The 23407-nt window shown below is 37.9% G+C and overlaps 2 protein-coding genes across 2 annotated transcripts; both read right to left on the minus strand.

Moving 5' to 3' along the window:
• Positions 1-2309: 2309 nt before the first annotated feature.
• Positions 2310-3431, minus strand: LOC133744963 (F-box protein At2g26160-like). Its single transcript, XM_062172979.1, has one exon. The coding sequence runs from the start codon at positions 3429-3431 to the stop codon at positions 2310-2312; it is 1122 nt and encodes a 373-aa protein (XP_062028963.1).
• A 12920-nt stretch (positions 3432-16351) lies between these two features.
• LOC133742240 (protein ROOT INITIATION DEFECTIVE 3-like) lies at positions 16352-21910 on the minus strand. The gene is made up of 8 exons (XM_062169916.1): positions 21683-21910; positions 20954-21067; positions 20614-20747; positions 20364-20508; positions 20074-20279; positions 19615-19736; positions 19053-19273; positions 16352-18927 (listed from the first exon to the last, which is right to left on the minus strand). The coding sequence occupies exons 1-8, from the start codon at positions 21908-21910 to the stop codon at positions 18688-18690; spliced, it is 1410 nt and encodes a 469-aa protein (XP_062025900.1). The 3' UTR covers positions 16352-18687.
• Positions 21911-23407: the final 1497 nt, after the last annotated feature.

Consider the following 23407-nt stretch of genomic DNA (forward strand, 5'->3'; position numbering starts at 1 on the left):
GCATTCCGAATTGGAGAATCTCTTCGATGCTCAATAAGGTGATTCATTTGAAAACCTTTTTTGACTGGATCAAATGGAGTTGGATCCCCCGTGAAGCTAACCGTGTTGCGGATGCAGCGGCAAAGCTTGCAAGGATGAGGTTGTGCTCCCAGGATTGGGCCAATAGGCCTCCAACCTCTTTGTTGTCGGTGTTAAGGAGTGATGGCTTGCCTGGTCCTCCTAGTGTCTCCACATGAGGCATAACTTGTCTCTCTTTTGTTTTGGTTCCTCCCTAGACTTCTTTGTTGTATTGTTTCTTCTGGGTTTCTCTTGCGTTGTATGTTTCCAGTTTGCTGTTTCCCTCTTGCCCTTGTGGCTTAATGAATATCTTCATTATCGACCAAAAAAAAAAAAAAAGAGGCAATTCTTTGCTTACCGATATGCTAATGGTGTTATTTGATGTTTTGTATGGTTTTGAAATTTTGTTGATCGATGGAGTTTTTAAACTTGATCGTTTATGCAATTGAGTGATTTGGTTTCTTTCCAGACTCCTGTTGAAAAGTTCGGTGATGTCTCTGTGTCACCCGGAGGAGCGGCAGCTTTTGGCGATGTTGGCAACTGTTGCTAGTTTTTCCTCTCTTGGAGGATTTCCTTCTGGATTTCTCCTCTCTTGAAGGGTTTCCTCCCTTGATGGGCTATTACTATAGTTGGGTTTGTTTTAGTTTTCTTTTCAGTTTGTTTGTAATCTTTGCTCAAAATTTATTTGGGTCTTTTGTTTGCAAATTTATTGTTTGTTTAAAAAAAAAAAAATTTAAAAACCTTTCACTGCAAAAAAGGGACAATCAAATTATTCACCTTTAGGAAAAAGTAATCATCATTTCTACTTGGTAAATCAAATTACAAAGACAACAAGCATAGCAACCACCAAATCAAAGAGCTGAAATCTCCCAGGAACCAAACCGGCGGTGGAGATGTGAAAAAGCTAAGGCCAAAGTTGAAGTTGTTGAAGTAAAAGAGTCTGGTGGTGGTAGCAAGAAGAAGAAGAACTTTGAAGTTGGTAGCTAGCTCCAGCAATAGTAGAAGAACTTTGAAGCCTGTTTTGCACATTTGCAAATGGCAGTCATTACGTTACAAACTTACAGGAAAACATGTCAACGTACTGAAGTTAGACTTAGATCCTTGTTGAAAATTAATGTTCTAAAAAAGAAAAATCCTTGTTTTCATTGTTGTGAATTTCCTTGTGGAATAGCAGTAATGAAGCCCCAGTTGTAATACAAGAGTGTGTTTGGATGAGGGAAAAAATGATGGAATTCAATTGAAAGTGAGGATTTCATAATTCCTAAAAGCCAATTCCCTCGTTTGGCATTATCAGATTGGAAATTTTAAATTTCTCTGTGAAAAAAAAGAGAAGGGATTCGTTATTTAAATTCCTCACTTCAATTTCCACCAAAATAGGTGTCATTTACGAATTCCTTTGCAGTATTCAATTTTTATTTCCAAAACAAGACTTTTTTGTATTTTATCTTTTTATTTGTTTTAAACTTTCTTAATTTATTACACATTTCAAATCCTAAATAAATGCAACCAAACAATAGAAATTGCAATTAAGAGTGTGTTTGGATGAGGGAAAAAATGATGGAATTTAATTGAAAGTGAGGATTCCATAATTCCTAAAAGCCAATTCCCTCGTTTGGCATTATCAGATTGGAAATTTTAAATTTCTCTGTGGAAAAAAACGAAGGAATTCGTTATTTAAATTTCTCATTTCAATTTCCACCAAAATAGGTGTCATTTACGAATTCCTTTGCAGTATTCAAATTTTATTTCCAAAACAAGACTTTTTTCTATTTTATCTTTTTATTTTTTTAAAACTTTCTTAATTTATTACACATTTCAAATCCTAAATAGATGCAACCAAACAATAGAAAATGCAATTAATGGAATTTTAGATTGATGGAATTAAAGATTCCATCATTTATAAATTCCTATGGATTTTATAATTTTCTCATCCAAACGCAACCCAAAAGATAAAAACAGACGAAAGATGCAGCAGGAACAAGCACTAAATTTGTTCCCAAAAGATGCAAGTAAAATGCGATCGCGGAGAAGTTCAAAATACTTATGTACATACTATGAATGACCATACTGTTTTTTCTTAATAATCTTCTTTTTCTTTGAACCAACAAAGAGGAGGGTGAACACGAAATTAATAAAACCGCTTCGATCAAAAACAAATTGGCATATGATATGGCCATTCAGAAAAAGAGCAACAAAGCAAAAATGAAACGACCTTGAAGCTTGAAAGATGTAGGCACGCATGTACCCAAGATTTAAACTAGAGGATTTAGTTCCTGTTTACCCGACCTATTCAGACCAACAATTGTATCCTTAATCGTGGGGACAAACCAGGTTGATTCTTGCCGGAAAAATTTTCGTTGTGGATTGTCGAATCGTTTGATGCGCTCATCTTTTAGAGAATACACGCCAATTTCATATAATACGTTGATGAAATATATGTGATTCTCTTTAAATAGTGAAAATTTTCCAACTGCAGGTAAAGAAATGCAGCCATCTCTATCCCAAAACAATGCTTGATCCCCCAAGCTTTGCAACTTGACACAGCGCAAGGAACCATCCTCCTCTACAAGCAGTAGTTTAAGGACCTGGAATCCAGTCGTGTGCTGTCGCTGCGAGAATTGTTTCTGTACGAGCAAGAGATCTCCACGGGACTCCACCAAGCAGGCCTCTACCCTTGTCTCAGTTTCTATGTCTTGACCAACATACCGGCTACTAATTCGAAGGGGCTGCAATTGTTCGTTTAAGCTATAAGCAGTAACAATTGTCTTGGACTTTTGGATCTCCAATGTATATATTTTCCCATTGTAAAATAACACATCATTGAAGACCTCCTGGAGGGCGTCCCTCCATGGCCCATTGTCACAAGTACATACAATAAGAGAATCCCATTGAGTATGTATAAACACACCAGCTGGCCGGAGAACTGAATTATCACCAAAGGTTACTACAAGAAGTTTCTTCATGTCTTCTAGGAGATAATGTCTTCTTGGTAGGATTGGTAGCATAATTTGGGCATTCAAGATTGGATTCACAAGGCTAAGTAACCTATAGCATTCGGGATCTTCAGTAAGCACCCAACCATTGGAAGCTCCCACAATTATATGTTCTTTCGGTGGTATTGTATTATTGAATCTGTAAACTCTTTCTTCTGGGAGAGACAAAAACTTACTGGTGCCGCGAAACAGGAGCCATGACTCCGGCACAGGTGGAGGAGGAGGAGGCTTGGCTGCGGTGGCGATGGAGAGCCAATCCTTGCATATTGAAGCAAAACGAATTCGATTAGACATGGCGAGCAGTCGCTTATAGATTTCCTCCCAGAGTTCCGGCGGTAGAACAGACCAGGTTTGGCGACGGACATTCTTCAACCGTCGCATATTCTGCTCTCAACTCTCTCGAGACCTATTTCTCAAATTTTGAATGTGTTATCAACCGTCCTTTATATCGAGGACTAATCCTTTCCTAAACTAGCTAGGAACAGATGATAATGAAGGCCCAACATGCATGTCTTTAATTAGGAATTCCTATTTATCGATCACAAATTAGACTTCAACCGTGAAAGCAAATCGAAGTCATGTCTAAGTAGGCTTTTAATTCTACAATGCAGATAGGTTTACTATTGATGCAGGAGTGTTAATCTTTCCGTCCCAATGTTAGCAACAACGAATTAAATGCATATTGATCGTGCTTATATATATACATAGAGCAGTATTAGTGCACACTACCAGTCTACCACCACACAGAGTTCTAAGAATATTTGAGTATATATGTCCGGTCTATCCTCACACATCCGGTCAGTGTACTGCACTCATCCGAAAGAGTGTGATAGTTTGAGGAATGGAACAGGCATTAGTTAGTAGCCGCTCGCCGAATCACTCTAAGCAGACCTCTCGGGCAACATATCCGAGATGTGCATAACCAAATGGTCCAAATTGTAGATGGAATACTAAAGCCTTTAATCCACGTTTGCAGACATTATATATTGGTTAAAAACTTACAGCAGTACATGCATGTATCCTTTTCTTATTGCTGACTATTCTGTACACTAAATATGCTTCTGCAATAGTTGAAATGAAGCCCCAATTGGAATACAAAAAAGTGAAACAGAACAAAAATACAGGAATGTACACTAAGGCGTGGCAGACGCACATAGGGACGAGTGGGGGCAGCTGCCCCCAGTGAGCTTTTGACATTTGGCAACTGAGTATACTTTTTTTTTTTTTTTAAATGTCAGCTATGTTTCAACGTTTAATATATTGAGGTATAATATATAATAGATAATTGATATGTATGGTGTTGTTCCACAAAGCACTATGCCACTATCATTCATATATAATTGTATATATGTAAAGGCTGAAGCTTGCCATGCTTTTTGGCTTTTTGCCATTCCCAGACGACCCCATTTCCCATTTCAGCATTTCTCATTCTTTTTGTTCTACCGAGAATCCCGAACAACCAAACTCAATTCTTCCAGACTTCCGGTCTTATATAGAATCCAACTTTGACTCTTTGAGTGTTGAATCTCTGCCGTTCTGCAATTCAATCTTGGATTGATGATCTTGAACGTGCCCTTCATGAGTTATCACAAGCCCTACAAAAAGATGATCAGGACATAGTGACTGCTATGGATTTAGTGAAAGTCTGTAAAAAAATTACAGACTTTAAGGGAGAGTGGATGACTTTTTTTGTATGTTTGAGCAGGTTGTTCTATTTTGTCAAAAAGAGAATATTAGTGTTTCAAACATGGATAATCAATATGTATGTCCAAGAAAGTCATGGCGTAGAACTCATGAAATGACAAATATGCATTACTATCGCTTTGACTTCTTTTGTGTAGTGATTGATTTCCAACTTCAGGAGCTAGATAACCGTTTCAATGAGGTTACTATTGAACTTCTCCTTTGTTTGGCATCTCTAAGTCCTAATTATTCATTTGCAGCCTATGATAAGCAAAATTTGATGCATCTTGCTGAGCTTTATCCTTATGATTTTTCTGCATCAGAGTTGTTGTTGCTAGAATGTCAGTTAGAGACTTATATTGATGATATGCTATCTAACAACAAGTTCCAAGAATTTCAAGGGATTGCTGATCTTGCAAAGAAATTAGTTGAGACAAGAAAGCATAAGACATATCCTTATGTTTATTTGCTGATCACTTTGGCTCTAGTACTTCCCGTTGCAACGGCCTTTGTTGAAAGAGCTTTTTCTGCCATGAATATTATAAAGAATCGAATTCGCAATCGAAATGGGAGATCAATGGATGAATGATAGCTTAGTTGTATATTTTGAGAAGGATATATTCAATTCCATTGACAAAGAGTCTATTATTCAGCGTTTTCAAAAAATGGCACATCGTAGAGGACAATAGTTATGGAAGTACTCTGCTTTTCTAGGTATGTACTCTGCTTTTCACTTGAAATTTTTTATTAAATTCGGTTTCTTTGATTGCACTCTTCTGCTTCCATTTGGTACAAATATGTTAATAAATGAGTATATTCCAGCTTGCCTCAGAGATATATATTCCTGCGTCCGCCACTGCACTAAGCACTGACTTTAATTCACAAAACAAGGTAAATAAAACACCGTCAAGAAGTTAAATACTATTGTACACAGTATGAAAGAGCATTTTGTTTTCGGCTTTTTGCTTGCCAATTTTTTTCTTTTCTTTCTGTTCACTAAAGGCAAATAAAATGAAGAAAGAACCGAGAGAGGGGGGGGGGGGTTACATGATCGAACTCCTTCAATCAAAAACAAAATGGCATATAGCCAAACGAAAATTAAAGAGCAACAAAGCAAACCGAATGAAACGTCTATGATCAAAGCTTGAAAGATGTACGTAGGCACCCAAGATGGGGTGACCTGAACTAAAACCCCTTAATTAATTAAAACAAAAACAACATATAGCCAAACGAAAAAAAAGCAGCAAAGTAATTTCAAACGAAACGTCCATGATCGAAGCTTGAAATATGCCTACGTATAGGCACCCCAGATTTACCTCAAGGATTTAGTCCCCTTCACCGTATCCCAATTAATAAAGGTAATCCTTAATTTTTGGGAAAAACCAAGTTGATTCTTGCTGGAAGGATATTTGTGGGAGATTTTGCATTTCTTTGAGTCTCTTATCTTGTAGAGAATACGCACCAATTTTATGTGATAGGTCTTGTCCTTGAACACTGAAATATATGTGATTATCTTCAAATAGTGAAAATTTTCCAACTGGTACAGAAATACATCCATCTCTACCCCAAAACAATGCTTGACCCTCCAAACTTTCCAACTTGACACAGCGCGTTGAGCTATCCTCATCCACAGCAAATAGTAGTTTAAAGACCTCAAATGTACGCTGCCAGAGTCTCTTTACAAGCAAGAGATCTCCACAAGACTCTACCAAGTAGACCTCTAATACTCCAGTACTCCTCCTCAAATTGCCCATGTCTTGAACAACATAGGTATCCTCTCGACGGTGATTCAATTGTTCATTTAAGCTACGAACAGTAATGGCAACAGTGTTTGATGTTCGGATCATCATGCTATACATTTTCCCATTGTAAAACAACACATCATCGGAGTAGCCGCCAGGGTAATCCCTCCATGGTCTATTGTCACAAGTACAGGCGATAAGATAATTCCCACGAGTACGTATAAACACACCAGCTGGGACAACTGAATCACCAAAGGTTACGACAAGGAGTTTCTTCATGTATTGGATTCGTTTATATTCTATTGGTGGTAGAATAATTTTGGCATTTGAGATTGGATTCACAAGGGTAAGTTGCTTTTGTGCTTCAAATTCAGGACCGGGATGTTCAGTAAGCACCCAACCATCAGAAGCTCCAAGAATTTTATATATTTTTTTTGGTGGTATTATGTTATCGAATCTGTAAAACCTTTTCTGTAATAGAGACCAAAACTTATTCGTACCGCGAATCATGAGCCACGGATCCAGCACAGGAGGAGGTGGCGGCTTTGTGGCGGCGATGGAGAGACAGTTATTCGAGACTGAAGCAAAACGAATTCGATCTGACGTGGGCAATCGCTTATAGATTTTCTCCCACAGTTCCCGCGGTAGAACAGACCGGTACCGGCCACGGTGACCACGCTTCAACCTTTGACAAAAAAAATGAAAAACACCATGCTTCAATGGTCGTCTCATTTAGAAAAGATTTGGGATGTATTTACGAAACTATTCAATCTTCCCTTATATAGAAAGACTATTAAACTAGATAGGAAAGAGGAGTAACGAAAGACAGTTGGAAACGAATTATATGTACAGACGGGAGAAGGATTGGTTTTTTCTAAACCAAAATAACTTAGGAGTTTGAAAACCAGAAGCTTAAGGAGTGAGTAGAACCCAAAACCAGAAGCTTTCATTCGGACCTGCTATGATCGAGTTTTTGTGAAGACGAGCAAAAGAAAACAAAAATTGGCAAGATAGACACATTCACAGTCACTTATAATACGCATCTTCAAAATAAAAATTTCACAAGAATTGAGAAACATTTTCCCGAAACATTTCATTAGAATTTAGAAGTTTGCAATCACATTGTTTTTCTTTTGGATTTTTCCGACTACAACAGAAAGTTAAGGCTAAGCTAGCAGATCCACAGCCTCTACCATCTATTGAACCTCGACTTAAACAATTGTTAGATTAGTTGACACTAAAATATTTAAATAACAAATTCATGACTCACTCTTCACCGCACAACACTGCAACCATGTGGCCGCAGAGACGATGGTGATCGAAGCAGCTATAGCTGAAGGAGACGAAGCATAACCAAAAAAAAAAAAAAAATTGTACTTGTTTTAGTTTCCTCCATTGTTTCATCTGGACAAAAAGAAATATACCTGTAACCTACTATATATTTGCAACCATTGCAGCTACTTGCAAGAAAAGATATGATAGTGAAGCCAAACCCAGCAAAGCTAGTCCTACTAAGCTGTGTATATGAATTTTCTACGTGTAATTTACTTGTGGAAGATGAAACTGCAAATCAAAAATAAAAAAATAAAGAGAAATAGAAGAAAGAAATGCAGAAACACTAAGGATTGATTATTATTCAAAAAATAAGATAAATAATTAAGGATCGATGTAGCAACAAAACACTTGAAGTTCAAGATATATACTATTGTACATAGCTATGAACAACCATTTAAATTTAGGATCTAGTTCCTGTTTACCCTATCCAGATGAACAATGGTATCCAGAGTTGTGGGAACAAACCAAATTGAATCTTGCAGGTAAGATTTTCATGGTAGATCGCGAAGTTTTTTCGTTCTCCCACATTTTAAAGAATATACACCAATCTCCTGGCCAATGTTGTCTCTTCTGGGGACACTGAAGTATATGTGATTCTCTTCAAATAGTGAAAACTTTCCAACAGGTAAAGAAATGCATCCATCTCTACCCCCAAAACAATGCTTCATCTCTCAAGCTTTGTAACTTGACACAGTGCGCCGAGTTAGCCTCATCTCCGAGTAGTAGTTTAGAGACCTCAAACACATTCTTCCGGCGCAAGAATATATTGTCTCTTTACTATCAAGAGATCTCCATTAGACCCTACCAAGTAGGCCTCTACTTCTTCACGCCTCGTCTTAGCTTCAATGTCTTCAAACTAGTACTTTTGCTCTAATCGGGGATTTAGTTGATCATCAATGCTAAAAACTCTAACGGCAAAAGTCTTGCACGTATGGATAAACAAGCAATACAGTTTCCCATTGTAAAATAAGATATCATCGTAACTAGGAGACGGGTGTGTAAGGCTTGCAATATTATGGCTTATTGTCACTGGTCCAGGCCACCAAATAATCCCACAAAGTACGTATAAACACACGAGCTGGGACAATTGAATCACCATAGGGTACTACAAGCAGTTTCTTCACGTCTCCATAACTTGTTGGAGATGGCATAATTTTGGCATTCGACATTGGGTTCAGAAGGACAGTAGAATTTACTCGAGGATGGGGGTTTGCAGTAGTCAGTAAGCACCCAACCATTGCAAGCTCCCAGAATTCTACAGTCTTCCTTTGGTGGTATTATATTATCAAACCTGTAGATCTTTTTTTGTGAGAGAGACAAAAACTCATTCGTACCGGGAAAGATGAGCCATGGGTCGACCACAGGAGGAGGGGGAGGCTTTGTGGCGGCGACGGAGAGCCAATCCTTGGAGACTGAAGCCAAACGAATTCGATCAGACGTGGGCAATCGCTTATAGATTTCCTCCCAGAGTTCGGACGGCAGAGCGGACCAGGTTTGGCCACGGTGACCAGGCTCCGGCTTCAACCGTATTGGCATATTCTCAAACCGTGCCTTATATGAGGACTAGTCATTTCCTAACCTAGCTAGGATTAAGTATAAGGCCCAAACAAAGACAGCCGAAAGCAAGTATATAAAAATCAAAAGATGGAGAAGGGATTGGTGGTTTCTTTTACATGTACGTAGAGCTTAGGACATTGAAAACCAGAAGCTTAAGAGAGTGATGGAGCCATGGAGGTGTGGAACCCAAAACCAGAAGCTTTCTATCTTTCTAGGCTTTCTTCCTGCAAATTTTCAGTTTTTCAGGTTTCTCAGAGATTGCTGAATAATAATACCATTCTAAAAAAAAAAACAGAGAGAGTTATGACGGCTATCAAAGAGATATTATGGTACTAGACTACTACTGCTAAGGCCCAAACAAAGACAGCCCACAACTAATTATATGTAAAAAACAAAAAAAATAGAAAAGGTAAAATGACTATGATAACCCGATATCAATACGGCGCAAGTTTCTGGGTTGCATTGCATAATATTTTCACTAATACAACTGGTGCTTTGCGATGATATTAAAGCATATTGTAGAATCTGTAGTCTCATGAGTTACCACTTTGGTAAATCTATATCGTATTTTTCTATAGTAAAAGCAGATGATACAGAATTAAAGAAATTTTACTGTGATTGCAAGCATAGGTAAGGTAGCCAAGCAAACCCTGCTAAGCTAGTCCTCCCAGCTCTATAGACGAAAAGAGAAGAAACATAGTAACATGCATGACTACATGAGGTATATTATTAGACTTGCTTCTTGTTAGTATTAACATATTGGCAAGGAGAGGCAATATCCCATTGAGATAGATCCAGGTGAGAAAGAAAATCTTGGAGAGGTAATATCCCCTTGAGATGGATCCGGGTGAGGAAGAAAATCTTGGAGAGGTAATTAATATCCCCTTGAGATGGATCCGAGTGAAGAAGAAAATGTTAGTATTAAAGTATTGGCATTCATCACTAAACACAAATCTCTCCCAAGTCCCATGTGCAACCATATACCAACTTGTTTATTTCTATGGCATTGGAATAATCTGACAAAGCATGAAATATGCTTAAACTGTAAGTGTGTCAGATCCTCTTCAAGCATGCTGAAGGATATCGCAGCATGGGCTCTCTCTCTTGCTTGTACTTTCTTATCTTCCTATTATGGAATCTTTGCTGTCCACTCAGTGTAATATCATGAAGACCTTGCTGTCTAAGAAGGAAGTGGGAAGTCAGTGCCTCTGCATCTCGTGGCCACACTTCAACCAAACTGAAGGAATCTTGGTGATTTCTTCCCCCTATATATATAGGAGTTCTGTGGTTCTTCTTGAGATTGAAAATAGTTGTTCTTTTCAATCCCTTTATTGTAAAGGAGTCGTTCTCTATGTATTTCTGTTTTGTCAAACTGGTTTGTTCCAGGATTGAAAACAGTTTGAAAAACATCTAGTGAGTCTGATTGCCGCGGTCAGTGCAATCCCAGAGTTGTAAACAAGTCAATCCAAGAATGATTGTCGCGGTCAGTACAATCCTTGTGTTGTGACTTGTAATCTGTTTTTCACTAGTGATTTGGTTTGGTCTTTCAAGAGTTAAAGGCCACGCAGATGTTTTCCCTCGATAGGGTGTTTACTGCGTTAACAAAAATCTGTGTTCTTTATTGCTTTAGTTGGTTTGTTTGATTGTTCAATACATTCTATTCAATATCTACTCTCTGGATTGATCACCTAGTTGCAATCCCAGAGAAAGTTTATTTGTGAGCCTATTCACCCCCTTCTAGGATCTTCAATTGGTATTAGAGCGGGTCGCTAACCTGTGTTAGTGTGTTCCTCTGGACTCCTAGAATGGATCGTGATAGAGTCTCTAGTTCCATTAACTCTCCTCCATATTTTGATGGGAAAGATTACTCTCAATGGAAAGTAATGATGATGGCTTTCCTGCAATCTCAAGAGGATAAATTATGGAACATTATAGAGAAAGGTTGGATAGAACCAACTAAAAGGGAAGCTAAAACTTCAAATCTTATTCCTAAACCGAGAGGTGAGTGGACTGTTGCTGAGCAATCTGATCACAAATGTGATACTAAAGCTCGTTATAGCCTTTTCGCTGCCTTGTCGGATAAGGAAAGAAAAAGAATTACAAATTGTCCAACTGCTAAAGCTTCTTGGGAATTACTTCAAACCACTCATGAGGGTAACAAAAAGGTGAAGGCACAAAAACTTCAAAGCCTTGTGCTCGAATTTGAAGAAATGACTATGAGAGAGGATGAATCTGTTGATGACTTCCATAGTCGCCTCATCAATGTTACCAATCAATGTCATGGGTTGGGTGATCCTATTATAGAACATAGAATTGTGAAAAAGTTTCTTCGAGCTCTTCCTCCTAGTTTTGAGGCTAAGCAAATTGCCATTGAGGAAGCTCAAGATCTTGATTCATACTCATTAGATGAGCTTGTGGGAAATTTGAAAACCTTTGAGTCAAAAAGGAGAAAGGGTAAGAAAGAAAAAACAATTGCTCTAAGCACCTTAAAGAAAGAGGAAGACCTTTCTGATTTTAATCTAGAAGAATTTGCTCTTCTCACAAAACAGTTCAAAAAATTTCTTAAATCTGCAAGGTCTCCCTCTTCTAGCTCTAGAAATTTTTCTGGTTCTACTTCTTCCAAAAGAAATCAGAATAATGATGTTTCAAATGACAAACACTCAAAGTCCTCAAAGTTTCTTCAAAAGAAGTCTTTTGGTGAAAAACCAAAATGTTTTGAGTGTCAAGGATATGGTCATCTTGCTGCTGATTGTGCAAACAAAAAACTTAAGTCTCAATCAAATAGAGTTTTTAGAACCTCTTGGAGTGATAGTGAATCGGAAACTCAGTCCAACCATGAAGAGGAGAATGTTGCCCTTGTTGCTACCACTCAAAATGAGTCCTCAGATGAATCTGATGATGATGAGCACTCTAAGAAGGTAGCCTCTAACAAGTTCGAGCAACTGTACAAAGCCTCAAAAATAATGATTGGAAAGATTGAGGAATTGAATGATCAACTTGCTGTTTGTGAAAAAGAAAAAACTGGGATCGCAGAGAAGTTGCAATCCTGCAAGAAGAAGTGGGAAATTGAAAGAAATGCGTTGGTAAGTCAAGTGGAGACTCTGCAAGAGAACTTGAATGCTCAAATCAGGTTAGTTAATTCTCTAACTTCTGAAAAAATTTCTCTTGAAAAATCCTTACATGATTGTCAAGAAAAGTTTTCAAAATTTTCAATTGGATCTGATAAGGTTTCCAAAATGATTGGAATGGGCAAAGTTGATAGGGATAAAAGGGGTCTTGGTTTTCATTCTGGAGAAAGCTCCTCTAAAAAGCCAACTATTTTTGTGAAAAGTAAATTGTTGCCTAAAGAAACTGTTCCTAAGTCATCCAAAAGGTTCATTCCCATTTGTCACTATTGTGGTATCTCTGGACACATTAGACCAAGGTGTCATCAACTCAGAAAAGGTCCTCAAAAGTCTACTGGATCTCATGAAAACTCTTTGCTTCTTTCTTTACAGTCATCTCTGGAAAAATCCTTGAAAGAATTTGGAAGGATTGCTAAACTTGTTGCAATCCCGAGAAAAGAAAAAACTGTTTGGAAAAAGAAAAATAAGTCATTTCATCCACTTACCCCTGCTGATTTTAAGCCCTTTGACATTTGTGGAACTGATTATGAACCCTCTGAAATGTGTCTTCTATCCTCTTTTTGTTTCTCACAAGTTGAAGAAAATGATTCCATTGCTACATGCTTGGTTGCTCTTACTGCTCTTTCATCTAGAAGAGTTGATACTTGGTATTTGGATAGTGGGTGTTCTAGGCACATGACAGGTGATAAAAACTGGTTCTCATCTTTCTATGATGAGGTTATCAGTGGTTCTGTCACTTTTGGTGACGGAAAAAAGGCAAAGGTTGTGGGAAAAGGGATTGTAACTGCTCCTGGTATCCCAAATTTAAAAAATGTGCTATATGTTGAAGGACTCCAAGCTAATCTTATTAGTGTGAGTCAATTGAGTGATGACTTTGAAGAGGTTAGATTCAATAAGTTGAGATGTCTTGTTCTTGATAGTAAGGGTAAGAGTGTCATGGGTGGACTACGATCCAAAGATCATTGTTATTGTGTTAATGCTAATGATTCTATTTCATCTCAGATTTGTCTTAGTTCTTCCTCAGCTGAAGATACTCTAAATCTTTGGCATAGACGCCTCTGCCATGTGAACTACCAAGACTTGGTCAAGCTCTCTAACAAAGAAGGGGTAAGAGGTTTGCCTAAATTGAGTGGGAAACCAACAGGTATGTGTGATGGCTGCAAACTTGGTAAGCAAACTCGTTCTTCACATAGGGTCATTAATTATGTGTCTACTTCACAACCTTTGGATTTAATGCATATGGATCTGGTTGGACCTGTTCAAACTAGAAGCTTAGGTGGTAAGAAGTACTTGCTTGTTCTAGTCGATGATTTTTCTAGGTTCACTTGGGTGAAATTCTTGAGTGAAAAAACTGATGCTTTTGACAACTTTCAAAGCTTGTGCAAAATGATTTTAAATGAGCAATATTCTTCAAATAGATGCATTGTAAGACTTAGAACTGATCATGGAACTGAATTTGAAAATGCTTCATTTGATAAGTTTTGTTGTGAAATGGGAATTAAGCATGAGTTTTCGGCTCCCAAAACTCCTCAACAAAATGGTGTTGTGGAAAGGAAAAACAGGGTCTTAATTGAAATGGGGACGGTTATGTTGAACTCTGCTAATCTTGCTCATACTTTTTGGGCAGAAGCGGTTAGCAATGCTTGTTATACCATCAATAGAGTCATCTTTAGACCAGGAACTGAAAAAACTCCTTATGAGATTTTGAAAGGAAAGAAACCAAATGTGAGCCATTTGAGAGTGTTTGGCAGCCCCTGTTACATCTATAGGGATAGAGAATATCTTGCCAAATTTGATGCTAAAAGTGACAAAGGAGTCTTTCTTGGTTACTCATTAAATAGTAGAGCTTATAGGGTGTATAACAAGAGAACCTGTTCTGTGATGGAAACCATTAATGTCTCTATTGATGACTCATTTGTTCTCTCACATGCTCCTTGTATAAGTTTTGATCAGGCACTTTTTGAAAAGGAGAAGAATGATGGTGTTGCTGCTGAAGGCCAAGAAGATGAAGAAGCTTCAGATGGGATTGATGATACCTCTGCAATCCAACCTATTTACAGAACTGGACAGCAGCAAGTGCGTAAGGATCATTCCTCTTTTGACATCATTGGTGATGTGAATGATGGTCTGAAAACAAGGAGACAAGCAAAAAGGGTTGTAAGCAATCTTTCTGTTCTTTCGTGTTTCATTGCAAAGCATCAAGAAGATATTAGTGTCATTACATTTTATGGTTTTGTTTCTGTTATAGAACCTAAAAATGCTAAAGAGGCTTTGTGTGATGTTAATTGGATAAATGCCATGCAAGATGAATTGAGTCAATTTGCTAGAAATGATGTGTGGTATTTGGTTCCTAGACCGGATTCTTCAAATGTCATTGGAACAAAATGGATTTTCAAAAACAAATCTGATGAAAAGGGTCAGATTACCCGCAACAAAGCAAGGCTTGTTGCCCAAGGGTATTCTCAAGTTGAAGGTCTTGATTTTGATGAAACTTTTGCCCCCGTTGCAAGACTCGAATCTGTTCGTCTTCTTTTTGCCATTGCATGTCATTTGAGGTTTACTCTTTATCAAATGGATGTAAAAAGTGCATTTTTAAATGGTGTTCTTCAAGAAGAAGTGTATGTTGAACAACCTGCAGGATTCATAGATCCTATCCATCCTGACCATGTGTATAGACTCAAGAAAGCTCTCTATGGGCTGAAACAAGCTCCTAGAGCTTGGTATGAGAGACTTTCCTCTCATCTTTTGGATAAAGGCTATGCTAGAGGCTCAATTGACAAAACCTTGTTTGTAAAAAGAACTTCTCATCATTTAATTCTTGCTCAAATCTATGTGGATGACATTGTTTTTGGTTCAACTTCAGATTCATTGATTAAAGAATTCACTGATATCATGATAAATGAGTTTGAAATGAGTTTGTGTGGCAAATTAAATTATTTTCTTGGTCTGCAAGTCCAACAAAGGAGTGATGGTCTTTACATCTCTCAAACTAAATATGCTAATGACCTTGTGAAAAAATTTGGTTTGGAAACTGCTACTGCTGTCCGAAATCCAATGGGAACTAGTTCAAAACTTGATGCGGATTTGGCTGGAACTAGTGTTGATCAAACCTTGTATAGAAGCATGATAGGAAGCTTGTTATACCTTACTGCTAGCAGACCCGATATTTCTTTTAGTGTTGGTGTTTGTGCTAGATATCAAGCTAATCCTAAGGAATCTCATCTAAAGGCTGTTAAACGCATAATTAGATATGTTTCTGGAACTTCTAACTATGGGGTGGTATACACCTTTGATTCCAATGTTGAGATTGCAGGTTATACCGACTCGGATTGGGCAGGAAATGTGGATGATTGAAGAAGCACCTCGGGTGGATGTTTCTTTGTGGGAAACAATCTAGTTTCATGGCATAGCAAGAAGCAAAACTGTGTGTCTCTCTCAACTGCTGAAGCCGAGTACATTGCAGCTGGTAGTTGTTGCACCCAAATGTTATGGATGAAACAAATGTTAAGCGATTATGGCTTCCCTCAAGGTAAGTTGGCTATCCTTTGTGACAACACTAGTGCCATTAACATCTCTAAGAATCCTGTCCAGCACTCACGCACAAAACATATTGATATTCGATATCATTTTATTCGTGATCTTGTTGATGCAAATATACTTGAGCTGGAATTCATTCCCACTGAAAATCAATTGGCTGATTTGTTTACAAAACCTTTAGACAACCTTCGTTTTGAGTCTCTTAGGAAGTCTATTGGAGTGTGCTCTACTGTTTGAATATTCTCACTCGTATATGCAGGTTGTATGTTACATCTTATGTGTGCTGCATTTAGTGTAGGATGTGAAAAAAAAAAAAAAAAAAAAAAAAAAAAATTAGTTGGGTTTGGGATTGCATGCATAGTTTCAATCCTGGTAAGGTCTGACCAAGTCTTGATCTAAGATCAGAGGATAGTTTGTTCAAATTTCCTTCTTCCTTGGTCACTCAAGGTTCTCAAGACTCTTTGCATCAGCTTTCTATTGTTCACTGCTCTACTTTTGTTTGAAAAGTCTATTACCTTAAACTCTTGCACCTAAATCTCTTGTGGGGTGTCATATTGTGCTCAGTTTTTATGATGGTTTGAGATGAGTAGTTTATGCTTCTTTGTGAAAAATTTAGAGAAGCTTGGCCAGGCTATTCCCAAAGTAAACGGGCCTTGGTCGTGGTGAATGATATGAGGATTGGGAAGAAAAGGGAATGGTTTGGTCACCCCGGTGGTATTTTTCTTGTTTGATATCCTCTTTTTGACTCGAGTTGATATGTCCTTAGGAGTGTCCTTGTTACACTTAATGCCTTAAAACCAACTGGTTTGAGAGCCATTGACATAAGACTTGCTACATGGGTCAAAAATATGGTTTCGAAAGCTCAAGCTTAACAAAGCCAATGATTATGAGCTAAAAAAAAAAAAAAAAAGGGAGTGATAAGGATCAATGAAATCAAATAGGACTACATCTCATTCCTTTGTAATCTCTTGTGTTTCAATTCTTATCCCTTGGATGGTTTAGCTCAAGGTTCTCAAAAAATTCAAGAATCATGACATGTTACAAGTCATCTTTGAGCCGTGTTTACAAAAAGGAACTGTCAAATTGTCTTGAGTTTCTTTGTGGGATCTGGAGGGATTCAAAAGTGGTCTGGAATCCTCTGTGGCTCTTTGCCTGGCTTGTTAAGATAAATCTGGGATTGACTATGTCCTTCGTCTTTGCTTGCTTGCATTTTGAAATTCTCAATAATTCCGCTGCATATATTGAGGGGGAGTATTCATTGATACATGTGGTCTTCCTTGTGTTTTTCAAAATTGAAGGTTGTTAGTTCAAAACAAAAAATGCTATCCAAGTCGGCCATTTGCATTTTTCTGCAGAATTTGTGCTCTTGAGTGGATGTCATCTGTTTCTGTTGATGGCGTTTTCCCTTTGTCATTCCTAGACAAAAAGGGGGAGAAGTGTTAGGGTGCTTTTGTGACTGTTTCTTATTGTTAATGCTTCATGTGATCTCAAATTGTTTGGCTGCATTGTTTTTTTGTGCCTTAATTGCCCATGCTTCACTTGGTATTTCTTGTGCAATTGTTTCAGGCAGGCTTGGTTTGCAGCTGCTATCTAAGTGTTAGACTAGCTGTTGGTTGCAAAGTTGTGTTTTGTTTAGGAATGCCAAAGGGGGAGATTGTTAGTATTAACATATTGGCAAGGAGAGGCAATATCCCATTGAGATAGATCCAGGTGAGAAAGAAAATCTTGGAGAGGTAATATCCCCTTGAGATGGATCCGGGTGAGGAAGAAAATCTTGGAGAGGTAATTAATATCCCCTTGAGATGGATCCGAGTGAAGAAGAAAATGTTAGTATTAAAGTATTGGCATTCATCACTAAACACAAATCTCTCCCAAGTCCCATGTGCAACCATATACCAACTTGTTTATTTCTATGGCATTGGAATAATCTGACAAAGCATGAAATATGCTTAAACTGTAAGTGTGTCAGGTCCTCTTCAAGCATGCTGAAGGATATCGCAGCATGGGCTCTCTCTCTTGCTTGTACTTTCTTATCTTCCTATTATGGAATCTTTGCTGTCCACTCAGTGTAATATCATGAAGACCTTGCTGTCTAAGAAGGAAGTGGGAAGTCAGTGCCTCTGCATCTCGTGGCCACACTTCAACCAAACTGAAGGAATCTTGGTGATTTCTTCCCCCTATATATATAGGAGTTCTGTGGTTCTTCTTGAGATTGAAAATAGTTGTTCTTTTCAATCCCTTTATTGTAAAGGAGTCGTTCTCTATGTATTTCTGTTTTGTCAAACTGGTTTGTTCCAGGATTGAAAACAGTTTGAAAAACATCTAGTGAGTCTGATTGCCGCGGTCAGTGCAATCCCAGAGTTGTAAACAAGTCAATCCAAGAATGATTGTCGCGGTCAGTACAATCCTTGTGTTGTGACTTGTAATCTGTTTTTCACTAGTGATTTGGTTTGGTCTTTCAAGAGTTAAAGGCCACGCAGATGTTTTCCCTCGATAGGGTGTTTACTGCGTTAACAAAAATCTGTGTTCTTTATTGCTTTAGTTGGTTTGTTTGATTGTTCAATACATTCTATTCAATATCTACTCTCTGGATTGATCACCTAGTTGCAATCCCAGAGAAAGTTTATTTGTGAGCCTATTCACCCCCTTCTAGGATCTTCACTTCTCCTCCTCCTGTAATGGAGGACTTTCGAGCATGAGGGTCTTTCTCTTTTTGGTTGAAGGTGAATCCATTTCAGTAGACCTGGACAATAAAAAGCTGCTCTGCATCAAATCTAACAACCGCGACTGCAGGTGCCTATTCATGTCCATGACATGGTTTGCCATTCTTGTTGCCCCCGTCCGCTCCTCTAAACTTCGTTCCAATTTCATTTCCATTGACGCAGGAGTGTATTCTTTCTGCCCATATTGCACAACAATAAATTAAAATGCATCTTGATTACTGATTTAGTGCTTATGCATATATACTGCTAGATGCCTAGATTAGTGCATCACTACAGAAACATCTAGGATTTGAGAGAGACCTCCATGTCATATATATGTTGGTCAGTGGTTTGAAAATTGATCGAGGTCTGGTTCTCTTTCAGGAATTGGCATGGCGAAGCAAGAGTGATACTCATGTCTCCCCTGGATGAGTTGGCAGGCTGAGGATACTTCTCGAGTAAGGAAACACCAGACCCTCTCCGTTGGTTTGACCCCGGAAGCAGTGAGGACCGTGGGATCACTGCCAGATTAGTTACACCCCCTGGTAATAGATGAGAACAACAATCCTGATCATACAAAAACCTTGTGATTCTATAATAAACGATGTGAATTGATATAATAAGTTTACTAATTAATTAGTACCTTAGCCTCTCAATAGTAGTTTAAAATACACAAGCCACTTTTTATTTGGCTGATATTTTCACAGCTAATGCTGGATATTATGCAACATCCTGAATCTTACTTATATCAGGATTTGAAAGATAAAAGTTTTTATAACGTAACTATGTCAGTAAAATGCCCAATACAAATATATACTCTAACCTTCTAAAAGATCAACAGGATTCAAAACAAAAGACAGCAGAAGATATAGGGTAACTTTACCTTTCTGATGGTCGAATCTACGAATGATTGCCCAAGTGGTGACATCCCAGATGCAGATGGTGCAATCCTCAGATGCAGATATCAGACCCGATTGGCAGAAGGTCAATGCAGTAATAGATACACTGGATCAATTGTGAATTGTGGTCTTTTAATTAGCGTATTATTTAATATATGAAAATGAGAAAAATGACGAGTACGTCTTATTCAAGATTTAACACTGCACAATTGAAAGAAATGTGCATATATATCTACACCATGCAATTACCAGAAGGTAATAACTTTGTTAAGTAATATCTGAACAACATGATCAAATTTATGTAACTTTCAAAGTTGAGTTAGTATGAAACTGCTTGTTAATAAGATATTGTCACCAAAACCGAACGTGATATACGAATGGTTTATGTGGACGATAATTTTCATGTCCAATGATTTAGAGAAACTATAAACACCATACATTACTTGTGTCCTTTTAGCACAACTGCTTGATCTTCAACGGCGAACAAAGGGTCCTCATCCACGAGTCCAATTTCGAGTTGGTTCACGAAAATTCTTCCATCTACACTACCAGAGAAAAAGAGCTGCTCTGTTGGGTTAAGAATAAGTGCAGTTATTGATATTGGATAAACTTGAGTTTGCAGAAGCTTTCCCAAGCCTAAATCCCAAACCTAGAATACCGAATAGTCAGTAACAAGATATATCAATGAGAAAGACACTATGATTCAAGCACAAGCTAAGATGAGTTTGGTAACCTTGCATGAGCCATCAAGTGAGCTTGATACTATGACCAATCTTGAGCTCCCTGATGTAGTTGACAGGCCAGTTATAGAGGATTTGTGATCCATTGAATAATTTAGTAACGAGGGAAAGCTTTGGTAATCTTCCACATCTAGCAAACTTTGATCAAGCGTATCCTAATTAGTAACATTTTGCATTTTATCATCTAAAGAAAATATTAATTGCTGCTAAAGTACTAGGCGAGGTACAAACTTTAGTTATTACCTAATCAAAGACCACACACAGATCATGCCATCGTCTCCGCCAGAAATGAGAAGAGAACCATCATCAAAAAACAGCATGCAGTTCAAAGAATTACAATGTGCACGCCAAGTTTTGAGCAATTTTCCACTTTTGACCTACATATCACATCAATTCATTAAGGGTCTAAAATTAAGAAATGTTTGAATCCTACATGCCATTAAGTCATCTCATCTTCATGTATGTGTTTCCGAGTTCCATCTTAGCTAGGCAGTTATACTGAGGAATTGAAGATTTTAAAGACTTTCTTGAGTGCATTAAAAAAAGCAGGGGAGTTGGTAAGAGTGATTAACACAGTACAAACCTCCCAAAGATAAGCATTTCCGGATGGAGCACCACCGGCGAGATATACACCATCCTTTGTGCATGCAAGTGATACAATGGCCTCCAACGGGTAGCTCCAAAGAGGCTGCTGAGGCTGGAAAAATATCGAATACAACAAACCATATATGTTAAGGAAGGAGAGACCTGAATCATAAGCATCACTGAACTGTAACATCAGAGGTCCATCAAGTATGAAGTTATAAATTATTTTGGCAGTATTGTGAAGATGAACTTAAAGTAAAGATGACTAGCCATGGGAAAATGACAAAGGATGATCGAATCTCCTGGTGTACAGATGCATTTTTTTTTTTTTTTTTTACTAAGACCATGACATGATTACTATTTTAAGAACCAAAAGTATGTAATGATCTCTCCCCAGAGGTGAAATCTAGGGCCAATCATCATTATGAAGCTCACGCATAACAGACATTTAATACATGCATGTGCAAGTATCATTGACTAAATCCTTATAAAATTCAATTCATATTGAAATGAATTGAAATCAATAGATTGCATTGATAATAGATTGAATAAAAGAACTTCTATCTCGAGTTTAATTTTGATTATACTATTACTATATCAAGAGATTCATTATTGTCGCGCTACGCAATTACGCCTATCAAAGTGACTAGCTAGAAGAATTATCGAAATGGATTCAAATGGCCGAAAAAAGAAAAAAGAAAAAAAAAAAGATCCGGTTGGTAATAACCTTGTTTAAGGCCCACATGGAGATGGCCCCACCGCCAACAGAGCCAGGCCTGTGAATCTGAGAGGCAACAATGATCTGGTTCCTCAGGCACAGAAGTGCACGAGGAGGAGAAGCACAGGAGGGTATGTGAAGGAGACGATCCCCTGTGTCTATGTCCCATACTGTTATCCCTGTTCCCATGCTCTTGCCACTGCACACAACCACTGCCTCACCTCCATTACCACCCATCTCTCTCTCTCTCTCTCTCTCTCTCTCTCTCTCTCTCTCTGTAAAGAGTCAGAGAGGTAAAGACTAGAGAGTGAACTGTGGAGAGTGTTATATATATATATCAGAACATTGCATGCTGTACGGATTGCTGGGGAGGCCAAAAATGGCTACTTTCAGGGGTGAGCGACACGTGGTGGGTGGAAACGTGAAAGGGACAAAGGTAGTTGGAGAGTTCTCGACCGTTATATGGCATCTGGGGTTCCACGGTTAATCAATGCAGGTGGTCTACATGCAAATAAATGATCTGTTGACTCTGACCAATTGGGAGAAGACTCCATGGTCTACGTGGGTCCAAGAATCAAATTAATTTTTGTTCTTTTTTTAGACTTTGTCGGGTCATAACTAAACGAGAGAGACATTTACAGTGATTGAAATAATCAAATATTGAAAAACCGTAAGGTATCATGAAAACCACCTATTTTGGCAATTAGGCATTATGAAATCACGACTTATAAGATTAGAAGGGTAACCCTACTCAATATAGTAATTTTGTTGCGAAACTTGAATTTGCTACTCATATATGGTTTGGTTGTTAATGAAATTTGACTGCATCTTGCCATTTATCTTCACGAATTAAATAATAAGTGTGGTTCGTTATTTAGACAAATATGACAACGAACAAAATTGAAACGTTAATAACGATAATTTATTAGCGAAATTAAATTTTAATTTGACTGACTATATGTATAACTTCTCAGTTTATCTATAATCCAAAAAGGATTAAAAAAATAAAATTCACAAAACTTTTAGTATGAGAAACTAAGTTCTGGCAACAATATTATTAACAAGAGCAGAACAATGCAACTAGACCATAGAGAGTCGGTGCACCAAAAAATTTATGGCACGTTTACTTACTTGGAATGAGAATGAATATTGAGGGAATGGTTCCGAGGTAAAAGTATTCATGCGTTTACTAACACATAAAGGAATCAGAAATTGTGTAGGTCTCACCTCCTTATCAGGAATCGATTCCTGAATACCCATAAATTTGATTACGAAGGGGGTAGATGGGTTTAGGAATTAAAGCCTTCGGAATCAAGATTGATTCCTTTCTTCTCTCATTCCTGAAGTGAATAAAGTTTGTGTTGAATGGCTTGAGAAGTCAAGCTCAGTATGATTGTATTTATAGTTGTTTACAAAGTCCTAAATGGTTACAATATCAAAACTGAAAACAACTCTATCATAACAAATAATATTCTAGAATTCAAAAATACAAGATAAGAAGGATGAGATAAGGAACAGCTTCAATTTGAATTTGAGTCATTTGAATGATATGGTTTATCATCCCCCCGCAAGCTGACTGAGCGAGCAACCACAGGAAGCTTGGAAGCCAATAGCTTGAAACGAACTGGAGATAGTCCTTTCGTAAATATGTCAGCAAGCTGATCTTGAGTGCATATGTAATCAACATCGAGTTCTTTTCTGATGACTTTTTCTCTGACATAGTGGTAGTCTACC

This window comes from Rosa rugosa, chromosome 4 (assembly GCF_958449725.1).
Source record: "Rosa rugosa chromosome 4, drRosRugo1.1, whole genome shotgun sequence".
NCBI lineage: Eukaryota > Viridiplantae > Streptophyta > Magnoliopsida > Rosales > Rosaceae > Rosa > Rosa rugosa.